Here is a 16,354-nt window from a genome sequence, read left to right as displayed (position 1 = left end):
CACAAAAGAAGATATTTTGAAGAATATGGGTAACCAAATAGTTGATGGACCCCACTGACTTCCATAGTATGGGGAAAAATACTATGGAAGTCAATGGGGTCCATCAACTGTTTTGTTACAGACATTCTTCAAAATATCTTTTGTGTTCAGCAAAAGAAAAAAAATGTATACAGGGTTGGAACAACTTGAGGGTGAGGTTAATTATCTTATTTTAATTTTTGGGTGAACCATCCCTTTAAGTTTCAATGTGTCAAATTTGTCATGGATTGTCTTATGTATTTTCTTGCAGGCTTTTAGTGTGTCAAGTTTGTGTGCATTTATTCATTTTCTCAACCTGTTTCCCGTACTATAAATTACAAAATGTGCATGTGTGCAAAAACATGAGGTGATCTGTTTGAAAGTCCGATTTATTGTTTGCAGAAAAAGGTTTTCCCAAACAATCTGCCGATGATAAATTCCCAAGAGATGTTAATTTTTATTAGCTCAGCGACCATCTTATTCAGAGAAATATTTGCTGTGTATTTCATGCATTATGGTACAGTGCATTTACTTAGCATCATGAGAACATCACAGCGAACAAAAATATGTTTTAAGAATGTTTGCTAATGTTTCAATTAAATTATTAAAACATCATTTCTGATTTTATTTGAAGATACAATAAAAAAGTTTATTTTCGATGGTCTACTTTTTTGCAACTATGCAAGCTAACTTTCATTAGAGTATTAGTAGACTGTAGAAGACTGTTCTTTAGGTTAGGGTTAGGTGTTAGAATATGTTGACATGTACTTGCAAAATTACTTATAGTCAGTAGAATGTCTGTTGAGGGGCCATCAAAAATAATATTATGCATACAGTCTAATCTAATGAATGCTAGTTGACATGTAGTTGCTAAGTTACATTAAAAAGAATGTCTAAAGTGGACCATCGAAATCAGAGGTGGACAAAGCACACAACTTCCTTACTTGAGTGAAAGTACAGATAGCCTACTACTGGTCAAATATTACTCCGTTACAAATAAAAGTTGTAAAGACCGATTTTTACTTAGGTAAAAATACAGAAGAACTCGTTTTTAAAAGTACTTAAGAATCAGATGTTAAAAGTAAATGTCAAACCATTGTTTTATTATTGTTGCATTGTTGTATGTATACTTCCAGTACCTTATGCCTCTGAATCTCTGAAATCTACCCTCATGTCAATATCAAATTTATTTCTAGAACACAGTTCCAGTAGTGGGACTGAATGTGAAATTGAATAAGTGCACTCAACTACATCCACAATGGTTTTGGACACCCAAATGGCTGTTCCCTCAAATAATGCCCTTTTGGCTTTTAGAATGAATATGTTGGCCTTACTATAAGCTAGTGTGCTCCAAAACAATGACAAAATTAACATTTATAAGACCAAACCCAACATTGAAAATGAAAATCAGGTTGATGTCAGAATCCAACGTCAGATTGACGTTAATCTACAATGTTGCACAGACATGTATTGTGGTTAAAATGAAAATCGGGTTGACGTCAGAAACCAACATCGGTCAGGTTCTGAGGTCAACCCGACTTTCATTTTCAACCAAAATCCAAGGATGTTGACGTAGGATGTTGACGTCAATCAGATCTGACGTCGGGTTATGACGTCAACCCGACTTTCATTTCGAGAACATTGAGAACATTTGACCATAGAACAGATAACACTGAACAAATATTTTATTAAAGTTACTGAAAGTACGATTGCTCATAACTTTGAGAGAACCTTGCCAGAACATTTAGCTAAAGTTCTGAGAACGTTTCTCTACCAATGCTTGTTGTTTTCAGATAAGACATAAAGAAACATCTTATCTTATCCCATTACATTCGCTTGATGCTTCAAATGTACAGTCTTGTACACCATTTTATTAAGCAAATATGAATGTCTGGAAAGTCTCCATTTTACAGTGTTGCTCGAGCACCATGAGGATAAATAAAGCATGCTCTGGTGTGACCGGTCAGAGTCTCTGCTCAGAGGGCAAACACTGTGTGCCTGTCATGTCCTAGCGAGGTCTTGCTCTGGATGATTGCAGGCAGTGAGAGTGTGCTGACTGGACTGTAGAAGGGAGACTCACAGTCCTCCCATCTCACCCTGTGCTTCAACCTGCCATTCACAGGCGATTTAGCTACTTTATAGAGGAACACGTCATAGTGGACTGGCTGGTTGGACTTGGGTAAGACTTTGGCTTTTTTGGGAAGGTGAAGCTCCACGTCAATTGTCTTTCGTCCCTGCAAAGAGAACACAGGCAAAGACACGTGCACAAAGCACGTTTCCATTGGCACACAAGGAGATATGTGTTAATATAGTGTCCTAGAGACATGAGCATTTTTCCTAGCGTGTACTTTAGCTGCTGTCACATTTGGCACCAAAATAAATAAAAATATACATTGAAATTAGAGACATTTTAAATTATATTATGCTTTCAGAAAATTATACCTATTTTAGCACCATAAAGATTTTTTTGTGTTGTCATAAGAATTAAAATCATTTTATTATATTTTTCTCATATCTTATCTATCTATCTATCTATCTACCTATCTATCTATCTATCTATCTATCTATCTATCTATCTATCTATCTATCTATCTATCTATCTATCTATCTATCTATCTATCTATCTATCTATCTATCTATCTATCTATCTATCTATCTATCTATCTATCTATCTATCTATCTAATGTATTCAGTTGCTATTATTATTATTACCAATATTCTCAGTAATTTTAATGTATTATGATTTATGTATTTAACAATCAATCAATCAATCAATCCATCCATCCATCCATCCATCCATCCATCCATCCATCCATCCATCCATCCATCCATCCATCCATCAACCAATCAATCAATCAATCAATCAATCAATCAATCAATCAATCAATCAATCAATCAATCAATCAATCAATCAATCAATCAATCAATCAACCAACCAATAAATCAATCAAATGAATCAATTAATTAATTCAAAGTATAGATGATAATCACTTCAGGCATTTCCTGGGAATTTAACTCTCGATCTAGGTGTAATTAATTAAAGGAACAACAATAAAAAAAAAAACGTTTAAAAAAATTCACAATACATTTACATTACTGCATTACTTTCCACTGAGAATATTAGTAATAATATTAATATTAGCGACTGAATTCTTTACAGTAATGAGATTTCTCATGAAAATAACTTATTCTTGCATTATATTATTTCGATGTTAGGGTGAAATGTGACCTATACTTGTTTCTGTGAGATTGTTCCTGCAACTGCATCTGCTACTTTAGACTTCACGTGCTGTTCAACATCAAAAGAACGTGCCAAACTCAGCAGAACAAAACACTTGGGGAAACATGGGGTGTGGGAGCAGGGCCGTCACTAATGGGGCTAAAGTATTCTAGGGGCTCCTGGTCTTATGGGGGCCCTGTGGTTTCAACCGAGCGGGAGAGCCCCATTATAAAGGCTTCTCAGCCCACATTCCAAAGGCCTCATTAATAATCTTAAGCATTCCTTATTAGTTCTGATGAACCCACGGAATCTGAATCTCCTAAACCAATGCTCTGAACGTGTGTGTGCACGCATGTGTCCTTGTATTCCAAACGGCCAATGGCTGAACTCTATCTGAGATCTGCATGTCATCGTTCCACTGTATCTGTAGCCAATGGGGAAGCAGGGATGCTGCATCCATGTGCCCATGTTGGTGTAGGCGGATGTTGCCACACCTCAGTATGAAATGTTCTCTGTCATGCAGCATTTAACTGCACTACAGAGGGTAAACAGATTCATTTAAAATAGACACACTGAGTTAATTATGTGTCAGCTGGAAAACTGTGTTCCTTTACATTAGGTGAAGCTTTCTGGGTGTAAATAGGAAATGAGAATTAAAAGGAAATTTTAATCAATAGCATATGATGTAGTGCTCCTCTGATTCTTTACAGTACACCCTACATCCGGTTTAGTGGCCCCAAAATAATTTGGACACTTACTTTAGGTCTTACTTAATGTAGAAATGCCATAACATTACATATAATTATGATATCAAACCAAATGGCATCCGCAAACAAATGATATCCAACCTTTTAAGATCTAACTTCACTCTTCTTAACCATTTGTGCAATTTCTTTTAAACAAAGGTCATTTTAAGTGGACGTATAAAGTCAGTTACAGTTGTATTTAGGCTACTTGTATGTAAAGGAGGGTTGAGCTTTTTCGAGCAACTGTAGAATCTCTATGCCGTATGCTGTATGCCGTTCCACTTGAGTGACCCATTAGTATCAGAATGTGTTTCAACAACTACACCCCCAGAATTGCATTTGCATGAAGATCAACACAACAGAAAAAGGAAGGGGAGGGAAGGAAAGCAGTGAAAAATGAGAGGGAGAAGAAAGAAAGAATGCTAGAGAGAGAAGTGGTGAGATCAAGTTGGTTTTGGTTCAACATAAACTTGAAAGCAGCCCTTGGGGACGTTAATACTGTGTCCTTTTTCACTGTGTCTAAGATTTTGGGATATCTCAGGGCACTGATGATTTTTATTTTTAGTGTGTGTCTCACACGTTGTGAACGCTCCCTTGTTTTTGAAACTTGTGTATATGCGGCTGTCATGGCAGCAGGCAAGAATTAGATTAGGAAAAAGGCTGTAATAAGTGTAGCTGCCACAAACTCAGATTTGGCCAAAAACTAAGCAAAGTGCTCTTAAGCTGAGCTCTGAACATTCTGCGCTTCACAGACAATATAACCAGACTCATGTGAGTATGTGGGTCTATATGTTCCCGGACCTGATTTCATAGGCATCTGGTGCATTGAAAAGGTACTTATGTCTCTCTGTGTATATGAGAGGATGAAGTGGTCCCTATTATTCATTATAATGCAGATTCACACAAAGACACCAAGTAGAGACCCTTGAGGTAGCGTACTGAAAACACATGAAAAATGGGGGCAAAAACAAAAGTGTTGCGTTTATAATTTTGTTCAGTAAGCAAAATTGACAAAATAGCCTCAGCTGTGCGTCTGCTTCTTATTTGCTGCATTGAACTTGTTCTCTATTAGTGTGGTTAAGGGAAGGAGTCTTTGCTCTGGGGCCGAAACAAACCTCCTCGTCAAAAACTCATAAGAGGAAACCACAATAAAGAACCTGTGAATCATTTAACAGAGAAAGAAATCTTGGAGTGTCAGTTTGACAACCGATTACAGAGAGATTCTTATGAGGGCTAATATTTAATGTATATTCAGTGTTACTCAGTGGTGTAAAGTATTTCAATCAATGAAATTTATTACTTACTGTACTTAAGTATATTTTTGGCAACCTTGTCGTTTTACTGAGTATCAAAGATATTAGCAACTTTTACTCTCTCCTTTTTTCTTCTCTCAACATTTTTGAATAAGTACATGTACTCTTTACTCTAATTCATTTAGAGTATGGCGCCTATCTTTTTCTGCAGCAGTTTATTTCTGCTAAATAATAAGTGATATCACCATCCCTCAAGGCATTGAGTGTACTATATCTTGTGTGTTTTTGACCTTACTCACCAAAACTTATCAACAAAGCTATACTTTAGATGAATGTGAGTGCATTAGCAGGTAGTTGCTGAACAGAGGTGTTTCATATATGAGATGAGGACATGACTGCAACAAGTGATGAGCCCGAAACCAGCATGTCCAAAGCAAGTATAGGCTTTGACTATTTCATTTACATTATTTTATTTATCCATTAAAAAGAAGGTTATTGGTTTACTATGATGCCTTTTTTGAGTTTAACTGAGACTTGAGTGTCTGTAGACGTTTAAGAGGCTGTTGTGTAGACCTTGATTTATTGCAACTTTGAGGTGTTCAGTTTTTGGATTTTTGGAAATAAATGGTATTGCTCTCCTCACAAATCAACTGTTTCACGTTTTCACGGCATGTCTCTTAGGTGTTAAGGACTAGTGCATCTTTGAGTTAATATACATTCAGTATGAGTAAAATACTCAAGTATTGTTAAATCTAAGACGTTTACTCAAGTCGTATTGGAACTGATGACTTTTAACTTGTAATGTCATTTTTGCTGTAAGATACCTGTACTATTACTCAAGTATGGTTTTCAGGGACTCTTTACACCTCTGGTGTAACTACAGATCGGGCCCATTCATCATAACAGCCAATTTTTCCAAAACTCATGTTTTGACCGTTTTAAATCAAGGGTCTTCAACAGGGGGTCCGATCTCTATTTCTGAAACTAATTCTTGTAAGAAAATAATTACATAGCAGAGGTAAAGCTAAAACTTTTGATTGCATACCAAATTAGAGACAAATTATTTGTCTAATATGGGTCAGATTACTTAGATGATCCCTAGCACCTTTTACATTCATATTTGTCAGTGAAATAGCAGAAATATGTGTATGATTTTGGGTCACCCACCTTATGATAGGCTTAGCGGCTTCTGCACAACATTGTCAATGTGAAGGTCTAAACTGATGCAGACTTCATGGGCATTGTGGTAATAAAAAGCCATGCGGTATATCAAGCAAAGCAAGAGATAATGAGTGCAAGACAGAATCTGGCTGGGGAAGAATACAGGCTAGGACCACACAGGTACAAGGACTTTAGTGTTAAAAAGGTTTATTTCAACAACTGTCAGATTTTTTTATCTTCGTAGTTTATATTCGCAAAAAAGTACAAAATAAAACAAGTACATCAAAGGATTAGAAATCACATCAAAACAAAGACACATTTTGTTTTTCTTTATATCAATCCAAGCATTTTTTCAATATATGTATACATACTCACTGAATTAGTCAGACAAACATCAAAACCTCTCAGTAGCGTTTTCTTTTATGACAACGTTTTATATTTTAAACCCCAAATATGTTTTACTTTTTTCTTCTTTTTTACAATATACACCAACGCATGCCGTAATTCAGTTAGGCAGGGGTAGGTGAGTGTATATATAAGGGCTGAGTCAGGGGCGGGTCGACTACAGGGGCAAAAAGACTGCAACAAGGGGCGGGAGGCGGAGAGTGAGTGGGTACGAGGGGCAGGGTTTTTAAAGTGGTGATGGTGTGGTCGGTGTGGCTGCTCGTACCATCTGCTGTTCAATGTTATAAGTGATCGTGGACGTGGTTGCGTGGATTTTTTTTTTTTTTTCTGTTCTACATCATGTTGTTCTGCAGCGAGTTTACCTCCGAAGAGTTCTCCTCGCCCAGCACTTTATTGTTCTCGTGCTTGGGGGTGAGCGAGTTCTGGATGTTCAGCGACTCGTCCTCTTTGGGTGGGGGGGCCTTCACGGGGTCCTCCAGCTTGTTCTGGGCATTAGGATCATCCTGAGAAACGATAGTCCCATGTTAATTGAATTAGTGAATAATGTGCCATTGTAATCTTTTAAATGATTAAAATAAAGAAATAATCATCAAATAAAAACATAATCGTTCATAACATATGCTACTTTAATAAAAAGAAAATGTACTCGGATAATGTGCAACTACTTTACTGTAGTCTCCAACTATTTTAATAAAATTGTTTTAAATTTAATAATGTGAAATTATATAAGTGTAAAAGTAATAAGTTCTATAAAATAAATAAATAGATAAATAAATAAATCCTAATGCTCATTACATCTATAACTAGTCCTACTTCAATAAAATTGTTCTAAATCTAATAGTGCAATTGTAAAGTCATTCAATTACTGAAGTAAACAAATGGACTAATAAATAAATAATGCTCATTAAGTGTCCTTCTACTTTAATAAATTTGTTTTTAATTGAATAATGTGCAAGTGTGATTTAATAAATTATTTAAATAAATAAATAAATCCTATTGCTCATCACAGCACCAACTACTTTAATAAAATTATGTGTAAAATATAATAATGTGCAATTGTAAAGTCATTACATTATTTAAGTAAACAAATACACAAATAAGTAATATTGCTCAATAAGTCTCCTACTATTTTAATAAAATTGTTGTTTTTAATCGAATAATATGCAGGTGTATAAATAAATAAATAAATACTCTATCCTCCTGTCCTTTATTAGTATACCTTATAAAGAAATCATTTCTAGTAGGCTAAACCAGAAACAAAATGCATATAATACTTTCCATTCAGGCCTGGAAGAGTGGATAAATTTAGTTGTGTAAATACACAAACAATAATGCACTGTAATAATGTAAAATTGTAATGTAAGTTAGTAGATATTTTATCCACAACACTTTGGCATCAAATTCAAATAGTTGGAGTGTGATGGCACTGCAGGAACAGATCTTGTAAATAAATCCATTGATTGCAGTCGATCAATGGCTGAGGTTGTTTTCTCCTCTGGGCAGAGCAGAGGCTGTATGATCAACTCGTCCTGACACACATGCATACATGCAAACCCATCACAGCTCATACAGCCCCATCCCACACTCCTGTCCCGCCAGTGAACAGGAAAAGCCTTGAACTGAAACAAGTGCTCTGGCAAGAGGAGCTCACCTGCCAAAGCAATAAAGCAAAGCTCTCTCTTTCTCTCTCTCTCTCTCTCTCTCTCTCTCTCTCTCTGTGGAATAACCCTTTAGTGGCCTTTAATTAGTGCAGTATTGAAACAAATGATTGAGAGAAGACTTGCACATCCTTCGATCATCGAAAATGAGCCTCAAAGTAAGTGGCATCAACTTAAATATGAAAACTGTTTTAGTGACAACTGACACCCTCAATCCTCAGTGCTGGTGAAGCTATAGCAGACCTTCCATGTTTTTTTCAAGGGTAACTGGTTGAGCTAAGGATAGTTTGAAGCTAATGAAGCATCCTGGTCCTTTGGTGTAGCTGGACTAAGGCACGAGTGTGTCACGTTGAGACAACTAATGAAGATTTACCCTTTCAGTGATGACTTAGATTGTAACTTCGGGCAGGACGTGGGGATACGCCACCTCCATGGTTACCGGATAGGCGGCATCCTTTCTTCCGTCGGCATGAAACTAGAAAATGTGTTTTTTAATTGTGGTTGGATAGGGGGGGGATTACATTCCTCTTGAGACTTTTAAGGGAATTGCTTTGGATGTGCCATGATGGAGATGACTGATGAATACTTCCTGTCAACATTAGCTGTTGTATTGATGAGAATTGATGGCTTCCATGTTGTTTTTAACTTGTACTGCTACTCTGAATGTAGTAGTTTTAATGCCATTTCATCTTAAGATTAATTGGAGAATCTTACAAGACTCTACCTTAATTTTAATGTGTAGCCTATAATATCTAAAAATATGTATTTTATACATCCATTTACATTATTTTAAATGATATACACATTATAGTTCTGTTCCAAAACCTAGTGAGCTGCTTAATTGCATACTATCTTCACTAAAATTCAACCTCATAATTGACTAATCAAAAACCCTGTGCATAAGAGCACCTCCTCATATATATTGTTCCTCAAACAAAACAAACCTCACAATTGATTACAACAGATTTAGCATTAGCATGTTGCTAAGCTAACAACATGATACTCTAACAAGGCATTTATACAGCTGGGGTCCATCTCAAATAAAAAGGGGTCTGTGGAAAACGCAACCCAATCTCACTTTTTTCATGAGGTGGTGATTTCTCGTACGAGTTCGTATGATATGAAAACAATAGAGCCCCTAAAGGGACATGGTGAAGGAATAAAAAAATGAGATTGGAGGAAGATTTTTGTGTGAATGCTTTTGTGTTCTCTCGCAAATGTTTTGTATTCCCTGAGAAACTTTGTGTTCGCTTACTAAACATTTGAGTTCTTTGTCAGGGAACGCCAAATTTCTCGAGAGAATGAGAAGGTTTTGCGAGCGAACGCAAAGTGTCTAGGGGGAACGCAAAGCTTTTGCGAGACAACGAAGTTGCAATATTGAAATACATTTTTTCCTCCAATAGCACATTTTTTCCATCACCATGTCCCTTTAAAGACTCCGGAGAAAACGTAAGATTTTTAAGAGGGAAAATAATGGTTATAGTTAACTAAAACGAAATAACTAAAAAAAACATTTTATTTTATTTCAGCTAGTTGCCAAAGCAACATTTCTCATTTTCATTTAGTTTTGCATGATGTACGAAAATAACAAACTGAAACTGAAATAAAATTATAGACATATTTAAAAACACAACAAAATTATTAAAACTTTTAACTAAAATTAAAATAAAAACAGAATATATATATATATATATATATATGTTTTTTCAACTACAAGTGTACCTCTGAGATCATACAAATTCATACGATTTAGCCACGAATTGTCATGAGATTGTGTTGGAAAATACCAATTAAAAACAAAAAGATGACTGACAGTGTGGGAACACTGGGTGCAAATGAGTGTCCATCTCCTGGTAATGCAACTGAACAGTTTGGTCTTGAACGGGACAGTTAGTTCCAAAAAGATTGAGAAGCTCTGCTCTAATAAGCACAAATAACAGCACACACAAAGCAGCTTGTTATAGGTTTCGGAACAGAGCTGTTGAGAACATTTCTAATGAAAACAAACTGGTAAATAAGCATTCACGTTCAACTGTGGATTCTCTGCATGAGAGTCAGTTGAGGTAAACGGCAAATCGTTAAGGAGGGACACTAAGAAGACGGGAACACGGAAGGGACACTGTAGAATCACTGTTGTGGCTTCACTATAACACAAAACTGAGTGGACAGAGGGCCAGAGGACACATGGGAATAGAGCAGTGGGTCCTCACACTCATATTATATGAATAAAGTCAAATATTTTACCGAATACACTTTGATCTGGAAAATGCTGAGGATAGGTCAAAACTGAATTGATTGGTTGGACAGATCCAGCTTCATATGTGCATTAGCATGGTCCATGTGTAGTCTTAAAGGGACAATCCCCCCAAAAATGAAAATTCTACATGTCTTCATGACTGTAAAGGCCTGTTCACATCGGGACGAATTTCGCGCTCGATATTCGCTGACGTTTAACGCCTCATGATTAAACAAAGGCCGCCGGATGATATTAATAATTATTCATATTGTTGTTTCTGCTGATGTTATCATTCATTGAGTTGTATACATCTTCTAAATGTATTTTGTTTTCTTTCGCTCTTTCGTAAAATTTAAAATCCTAATAAAAATACTTAACAAAGGGCGCCAATCTGAGTGTGCACACTGACGCGAAAAATGCCAAGCGTAAAAGCGTATTTTTAAAAAAAAAACGCCTCTGGTTCGTTCGTTTTAGCTCAAGATAAATATAGAGCTGCTGGTCTCGTTGGTATCGGAACTGTATGACAAACGCGACAGCGACTACAAAAATATATTGATAAAAGAGAACTGTTATGCACCTTGTGTACCAGGGTATTTCTGTTTTACATTAAGCGCCATCTAATGTCAGGGAATGAATTTGCATGTTCACTCGGCTCATCATCAGCGAAAATCGCTTGGGTGTGAACACAAAAAACGCATTGAAAAACTCTGGTGAATAACGCACGCCGATATTCGTCCCGGTGTGTAAGGCCCTTAAGACTTGATATTCTGCCATCAAACCATTATATAGCAACACAATAGTCTGTATGAATTGTGAGCTGTATTCCAAGTCTTTAGAAGTCATTTGCATTAGTTTTTGTGTAAAAACAGACTGAAATGTAAAATATTACATAATGCTGTATAGCTCTAGAATTTTATTTGATTGATTTAAATATGAGCATTTTCAAATTTGGCACATTACAACTGTTTATAAGACACATTAGAACCAATACCATTTAATCTAATTTACAGTAAACCTGGTGTGACATCTTTTGTTGTGCCATGTTTGAATATACAGGAAGGAGATTTGGGCAGAAGAGAAGATTACAAGTAAATTAAAAAGTAAAGGGATGATCCAACCAAAAATGAAAATTTCGTCATAATTTACACAACCGTCATTCCAAACCTCTATGACTTTCTTTCTTCTGTGGAACACTAAAGAATGTATTATGAAGATTGTCGGCTCCTATTAACTTCCATTGTATGGTCAAAAGACATAATGGAAGTCAGTGGGAAACAAAACTGTAGTTTACCAACATTCTTCCAAATATCTTCTTTTGTGTAAATGATGGCAGAATTTTTGGGTGAACTATCCCTTTAAATTTCGCTCTGTTACTTACACAACGCCTTCAACGATAACTTGAATTAAAGACTTGTATGGATCTCCTTTTATGTTACACAGAAGAAACAAAATGTTTGGAACAACACATGAGGGTGAAAATTAACATTGTTGGGTGAACTGTTCCTTTAAGTCAAGTCAAAATCTCAGCTTCAAATATTCAGCAACAACTTCACTTATCTGACCTTTCCGCTCTAGTTTATATATGGTCTATTTAATTCCAAAACATCTGTCAAGTCACAGACCCTCCCAGAGCCTTTAGGTCTGTGTACATATGTGGAGAGAGATATATATAGAGAGAAATACAGGCTGTTTTGGCTGCTAGCTACAGCCGGGCTACTTTACTCAAGCGGATATCGATCTGCGGGAGCAGAAGCTCCGAGCTGATGGTAATAAATAAGCCTGACTGTCCACATCCCCCCCCCCCCCCTCCTCCCTCCTTCCCTTCTTGTCTTGAGAGATTCCTGGTTTCATGGCATGCATTTCATTTACAGGAGTTTTTCTCTCTCTGATGATGAACTCCAAGCCTCCATGTGGGCGGAAGAGACGATCAATTTCAGAGTCCTATATTGTCTGAAGGTCATAGAGTGTTTGAAAGGATTTTGCGAATTTATCTCGTTCTTGATCTGATACTGGCATATTAAATTTTTTTTAAAGGGACAGTTCACTCAAAAAATCTTTTACTCACTCTCATGTTTTTCCAAACCTTTGTTTCTTCCATGGTTGTTCTCTGAAAATCTTTCACTTCAGCTTTGCTGTCAAAATGAAGTCAAATATGAAACTTTTGAAAACGTATGAAACACAACATGGGCAACTTTTATGGAACTCGGTCATTTTGGAAGCCCAACAGGACATTTGGAATGACATGAGGGTGAGAAAATGATGATACAACTTTCAATTTTGGGTGAACTATCTCTTTAAGACTTTAAATGGACAATACTGTTGCAAAAGGGGTTTGGGGTCCCGATGATGACGAAGGTAGGGATGGCCAGCATTGGGCACTACAGTTTGATTGACAGGATAATAGCACAATGAAGGAACAGCTGCTGTGACTTTGGACAGGGCCTTTGGGTTGTAAGTCTTACCTCACAGCCGGGCTCCTCTTTGGTCTTACACTCCCAGGTGTATCTGCTCATGGTTTTCTGAGGGGTGGGGGCATGGAGAGGATTATATACCTCATACATATCATTTCCATTTAGAAAGAGAGATAGAGATAGAGAGATAGAGACTAAGGAAGAAAGAGACAGGGAAAGACACAGGGGCAGGGAAAGGGCCCTTTGCAAAAGACCCTTCAGTTGTGACAAGTGTCCACTTAAGTTTTAATTTTTTTGCTTTATTCAAGCATCAACATTGTGGTTGTATATCTACAGCCCTTTAAAGTCTTTAGGTTTTTACGTCTGAAGCAAACAATATACATACATTCACTGTGTACTATACTTAAAAGGAGAGATAACAATTTTTTTTTTATTTTTTTTTTTACCTTTATCGTGTTTCAAACTTGTATGCTGTTTTATCTGTTAGTTAATGTCCATCTGTTCATTACAAAGTCATCAATCATATGGCTTTAAAAGACCAGAAATATATCACATAAGACATATGCATGATTTTTTATGACAACATTTTTTGGAGAATAAATTTTTCTTAAACAATTATTTCTGTTCTTTTTCTGCAAATTTTACATTTTGGCAAAGAAAAAATTCTCAAATTCTATAAATAACAATAAAAATTATTAAAATCTTATGGGTTTTTTAGACATCAGGGTGAGTATATAATGGCAGAATTTTATTTTTGGGATGTACTATCTCTTTAAAAGTCTGACCTTGAGTGGCACTACTATATATATATAATTTTATCAAAATTTTCAGCAAAAACTCTTGAGCTCAGGTCCTAGAGACACAATTCATGTCCCACCATCCAAAACGTATAAAAAAAGAGAGAGAGAGAGAGAGTATAAACCCATGAATAAACAGTAGAGCTTTGATTTGCTTTTACTTTGATCTAATTGATGCATACAAGCTGGTATTGGAAGTCAACACATATTTTATATAGATGTTATGCTTATTGAGAGTTTTTGAGACTTTTTCTACTGAACAATTCAACGATTGGGCTGTAGTGAACATATTGAGCGAAGGGCACAAATACATACATATTATGAGAGAAATAGGCCTAGCTATTCTTTTCTAAAAATTTTTTTTTTTACAATTTTCCATTGTTTAAGAAACATTAGGATAATTGAAACGAGAGGAGAGATGTGTTATGGTTATCCCACAGAAGAGAACGACGCCCGTGTTAGATCTACATCTACCCATGCCGCAGACATGTTAGCCAAGTGTTACGCCACCTACAGGCAGCAGTGAAACGTTGCATCTCAGATGTTTATCCTGTGTTTTACGCTCAACCCTTCATTGTTTGGTGAGATCTGGCACAAAGAGCTCACCCACTCACCCTCTCATCTTTCTGAACCAGGATAAACGAGTGAAACGACAGACAGGTATATTGATGCGATGCAGTGGACAAGCAGCAGCAGGTCACAGGACCACTAGGAGGTCCATGTGAAGAGTCAGACATGCAGCGATGCAGAGGAAGAGAGAAGGGGAGCAGGGTGATGGGGGGAGGAGGGTGGGCTCTCTCAGCGGAGTCCAAGGTCTGCAATCAGGGCATAATGCCGGAACCAGAGATGTTGCCATTACCTCAGCCTTAAAAATCTGAAATCTGGGGTTTCTCATCACGTTTGCTGAAAAAAAAAGATATCTGAGGGCATTTCCTCACCTTTCCAGACCTTAAAATTTTTATCTTTCCTACAAGCCAGACTCTCCTCATCATTCCATCATTCCAGTGAAACACAAAATACAATGGAACCAAATACGCCACTATTATTAAAACACCTACTGACAAACTGATGAAATTCTAATTTACTTTAAAAATAAATTAAACAAAGTGTGTTAAAATAAAAATGAATAATGAATACATTTAATTAACTAAATTATGAATTAATACATTAAACTTATAAATTAGGACAGCAGAAATGTATTTTTTTAAATAAAACAAAAATGTATGAAAATAAAGTGAATAATGAATTAATACATTTAATTAAAAATGTATGCAAATTATTCAATCAATATTACATTAAATGGATAGTTCACCCAAAAATGAAAACTCGGACATCATTCACTCACCCTCACGTTGTTCCGAATTCCGGCATTCTTCAAAATATCTTCTATTGCGTTCAGCAGAAGAAAAAAAATCCATACAGGTTTGGAACAACATGAGGGTGAGTAAATGATGACAGATTATTCAATTTTGGGTGAACTCTCCCTTTAGGACCTCGACACCCATAATATCACCTCAAGCCAGATTACAAGGTGCAAATTACACAAAGTGCTTAATACCTTGTCACTTTTATGTTTAAAACAAATAGCCTGCATGTTTATGCCTATGAACGTTCCAGGGTATAATGTGTCTTCCAGAGCTGCCTCTGTATTGATTCTTGTGCGAGATCAATAGAGTCGCTTTCCCATGAGTCTCTCAAACCGCTATTAAAGAGAGTGTCTATAGGCTAGACTATCTGTTCATCTAGAGACACAGCGGGGCAGACGGATGGGGCTGACAGACAGTGACAGACTAAGGTCATCCACATCGCCGAGCCCCACCATTAACGGAGCATCAAAAAGCGGCGCTCGCAACAAAAAAGACCAGCATTTTTCCCTGCTTCCCGGTTACCCTGTTGCTATGGTAACAACTGTTGCCTCAGTAACCACACTCCTATCTGAGAGCAGACCTTTTCAGCGGAGAAAACGCTCCCATCTCTCTGTGCGCTGTGCACCCCCTCCCTTACCAAAAAGGTTACGCTCGGGGTCCATGCAGAGAGGGGAAGGAGGGGGAGAGGGAAGAGAAAGACGAGAAACACGTTACCTGACAGATAATGTTATCATAGTAAGCCAAAGCACGGGCATGAGGGAGGTTAGGAGGGGTGTCGCAAAGTTTCCTTACATTTGGATGGGAGCCCTCAGCGATGGTGGACAACGAGAAATTATCATTGTGGTGCTCCGAGGAGGGACGGTACTTACTGCTGCGAGGTGGCAGGGGGTGAAAGGGAGAAAAAGAAGGAGAGTGATGGAATGGAGGGAGCATTGTTGGAAAATGAGAGGTATAGAGACAAGGACAATATATGGGGAGAATATTAGAATGAAGAGATTATGAAGGACAGAGGAGAGAGAGAAAGAGAAAAGAGCATTAGTGCAATTCTATGACTGCTTTGGAGACACACATTCAGTTTATAA

General features: G+C 36.9%; 1 protein-coding gene across 11 annotated transcripts in view; it reads right to left on the bottom strand.

Moving 5' to 3' along the window:
• Positions 1-6,588: 6,588 nt before the first annotated feature.
• Positions 6,589-16,354, bottom strand: part of cspg5a (chondroitin sulfate proteoglycan 5a) — a 46,984-nt gene continuing 37,218 nt past the window's right edge. For 2 of the 11 annotated variants that reach the window (XM_077214869.1, XM_077214865.1), the window contains exons 4-6: positions 15,987-16,143; positions 13,160-13,216; positions 7,002-7,306 (exon numbers count right to left, since the gene is read on the bottom strand). In XM_077214869.1, the coding sequence (XP_077070984.1) occupies positions 7,136-7,306; positions 13,160-13,216; positions 15,987-16,143 (385 nt within the window). In that variant the 3' untranslated portion in view covers positions 7,002-7,135. Of the gene's footprint in view, positions 7,307-8,834; positions 8,937-13,159; positions 13,217-15,986; positions 16,144-16,354 lie in introns of all 11 variants that reach the window. The other 9 variants (XM_077214872.1, XM_077214876.1, XM_077214870.1 and 6 more) reach the window with 9 other exon arrangements.

This window comes from Siphateles boraxobius, unplaced genomic scaffold (genome assembly GCF_051911475.1).
Source record: "Siphateles boraxobius isolate OS27281-9 unplaced genomic scaffold, OSU_SipBor_1 68, whole genome shotgun sequence".
Lineage (NCBI taxonomy): Eukaryota > Metazoa > Chordata > Actinopteri > Cypriniformes > Leuciscidae > Siphateles > Siphateles boraxobius.
The sequence above is the reverse complement of the archived record's forward strand: the minus strand, read 5'-3'. Positions and strand labels throughout refer to the sequence as shown.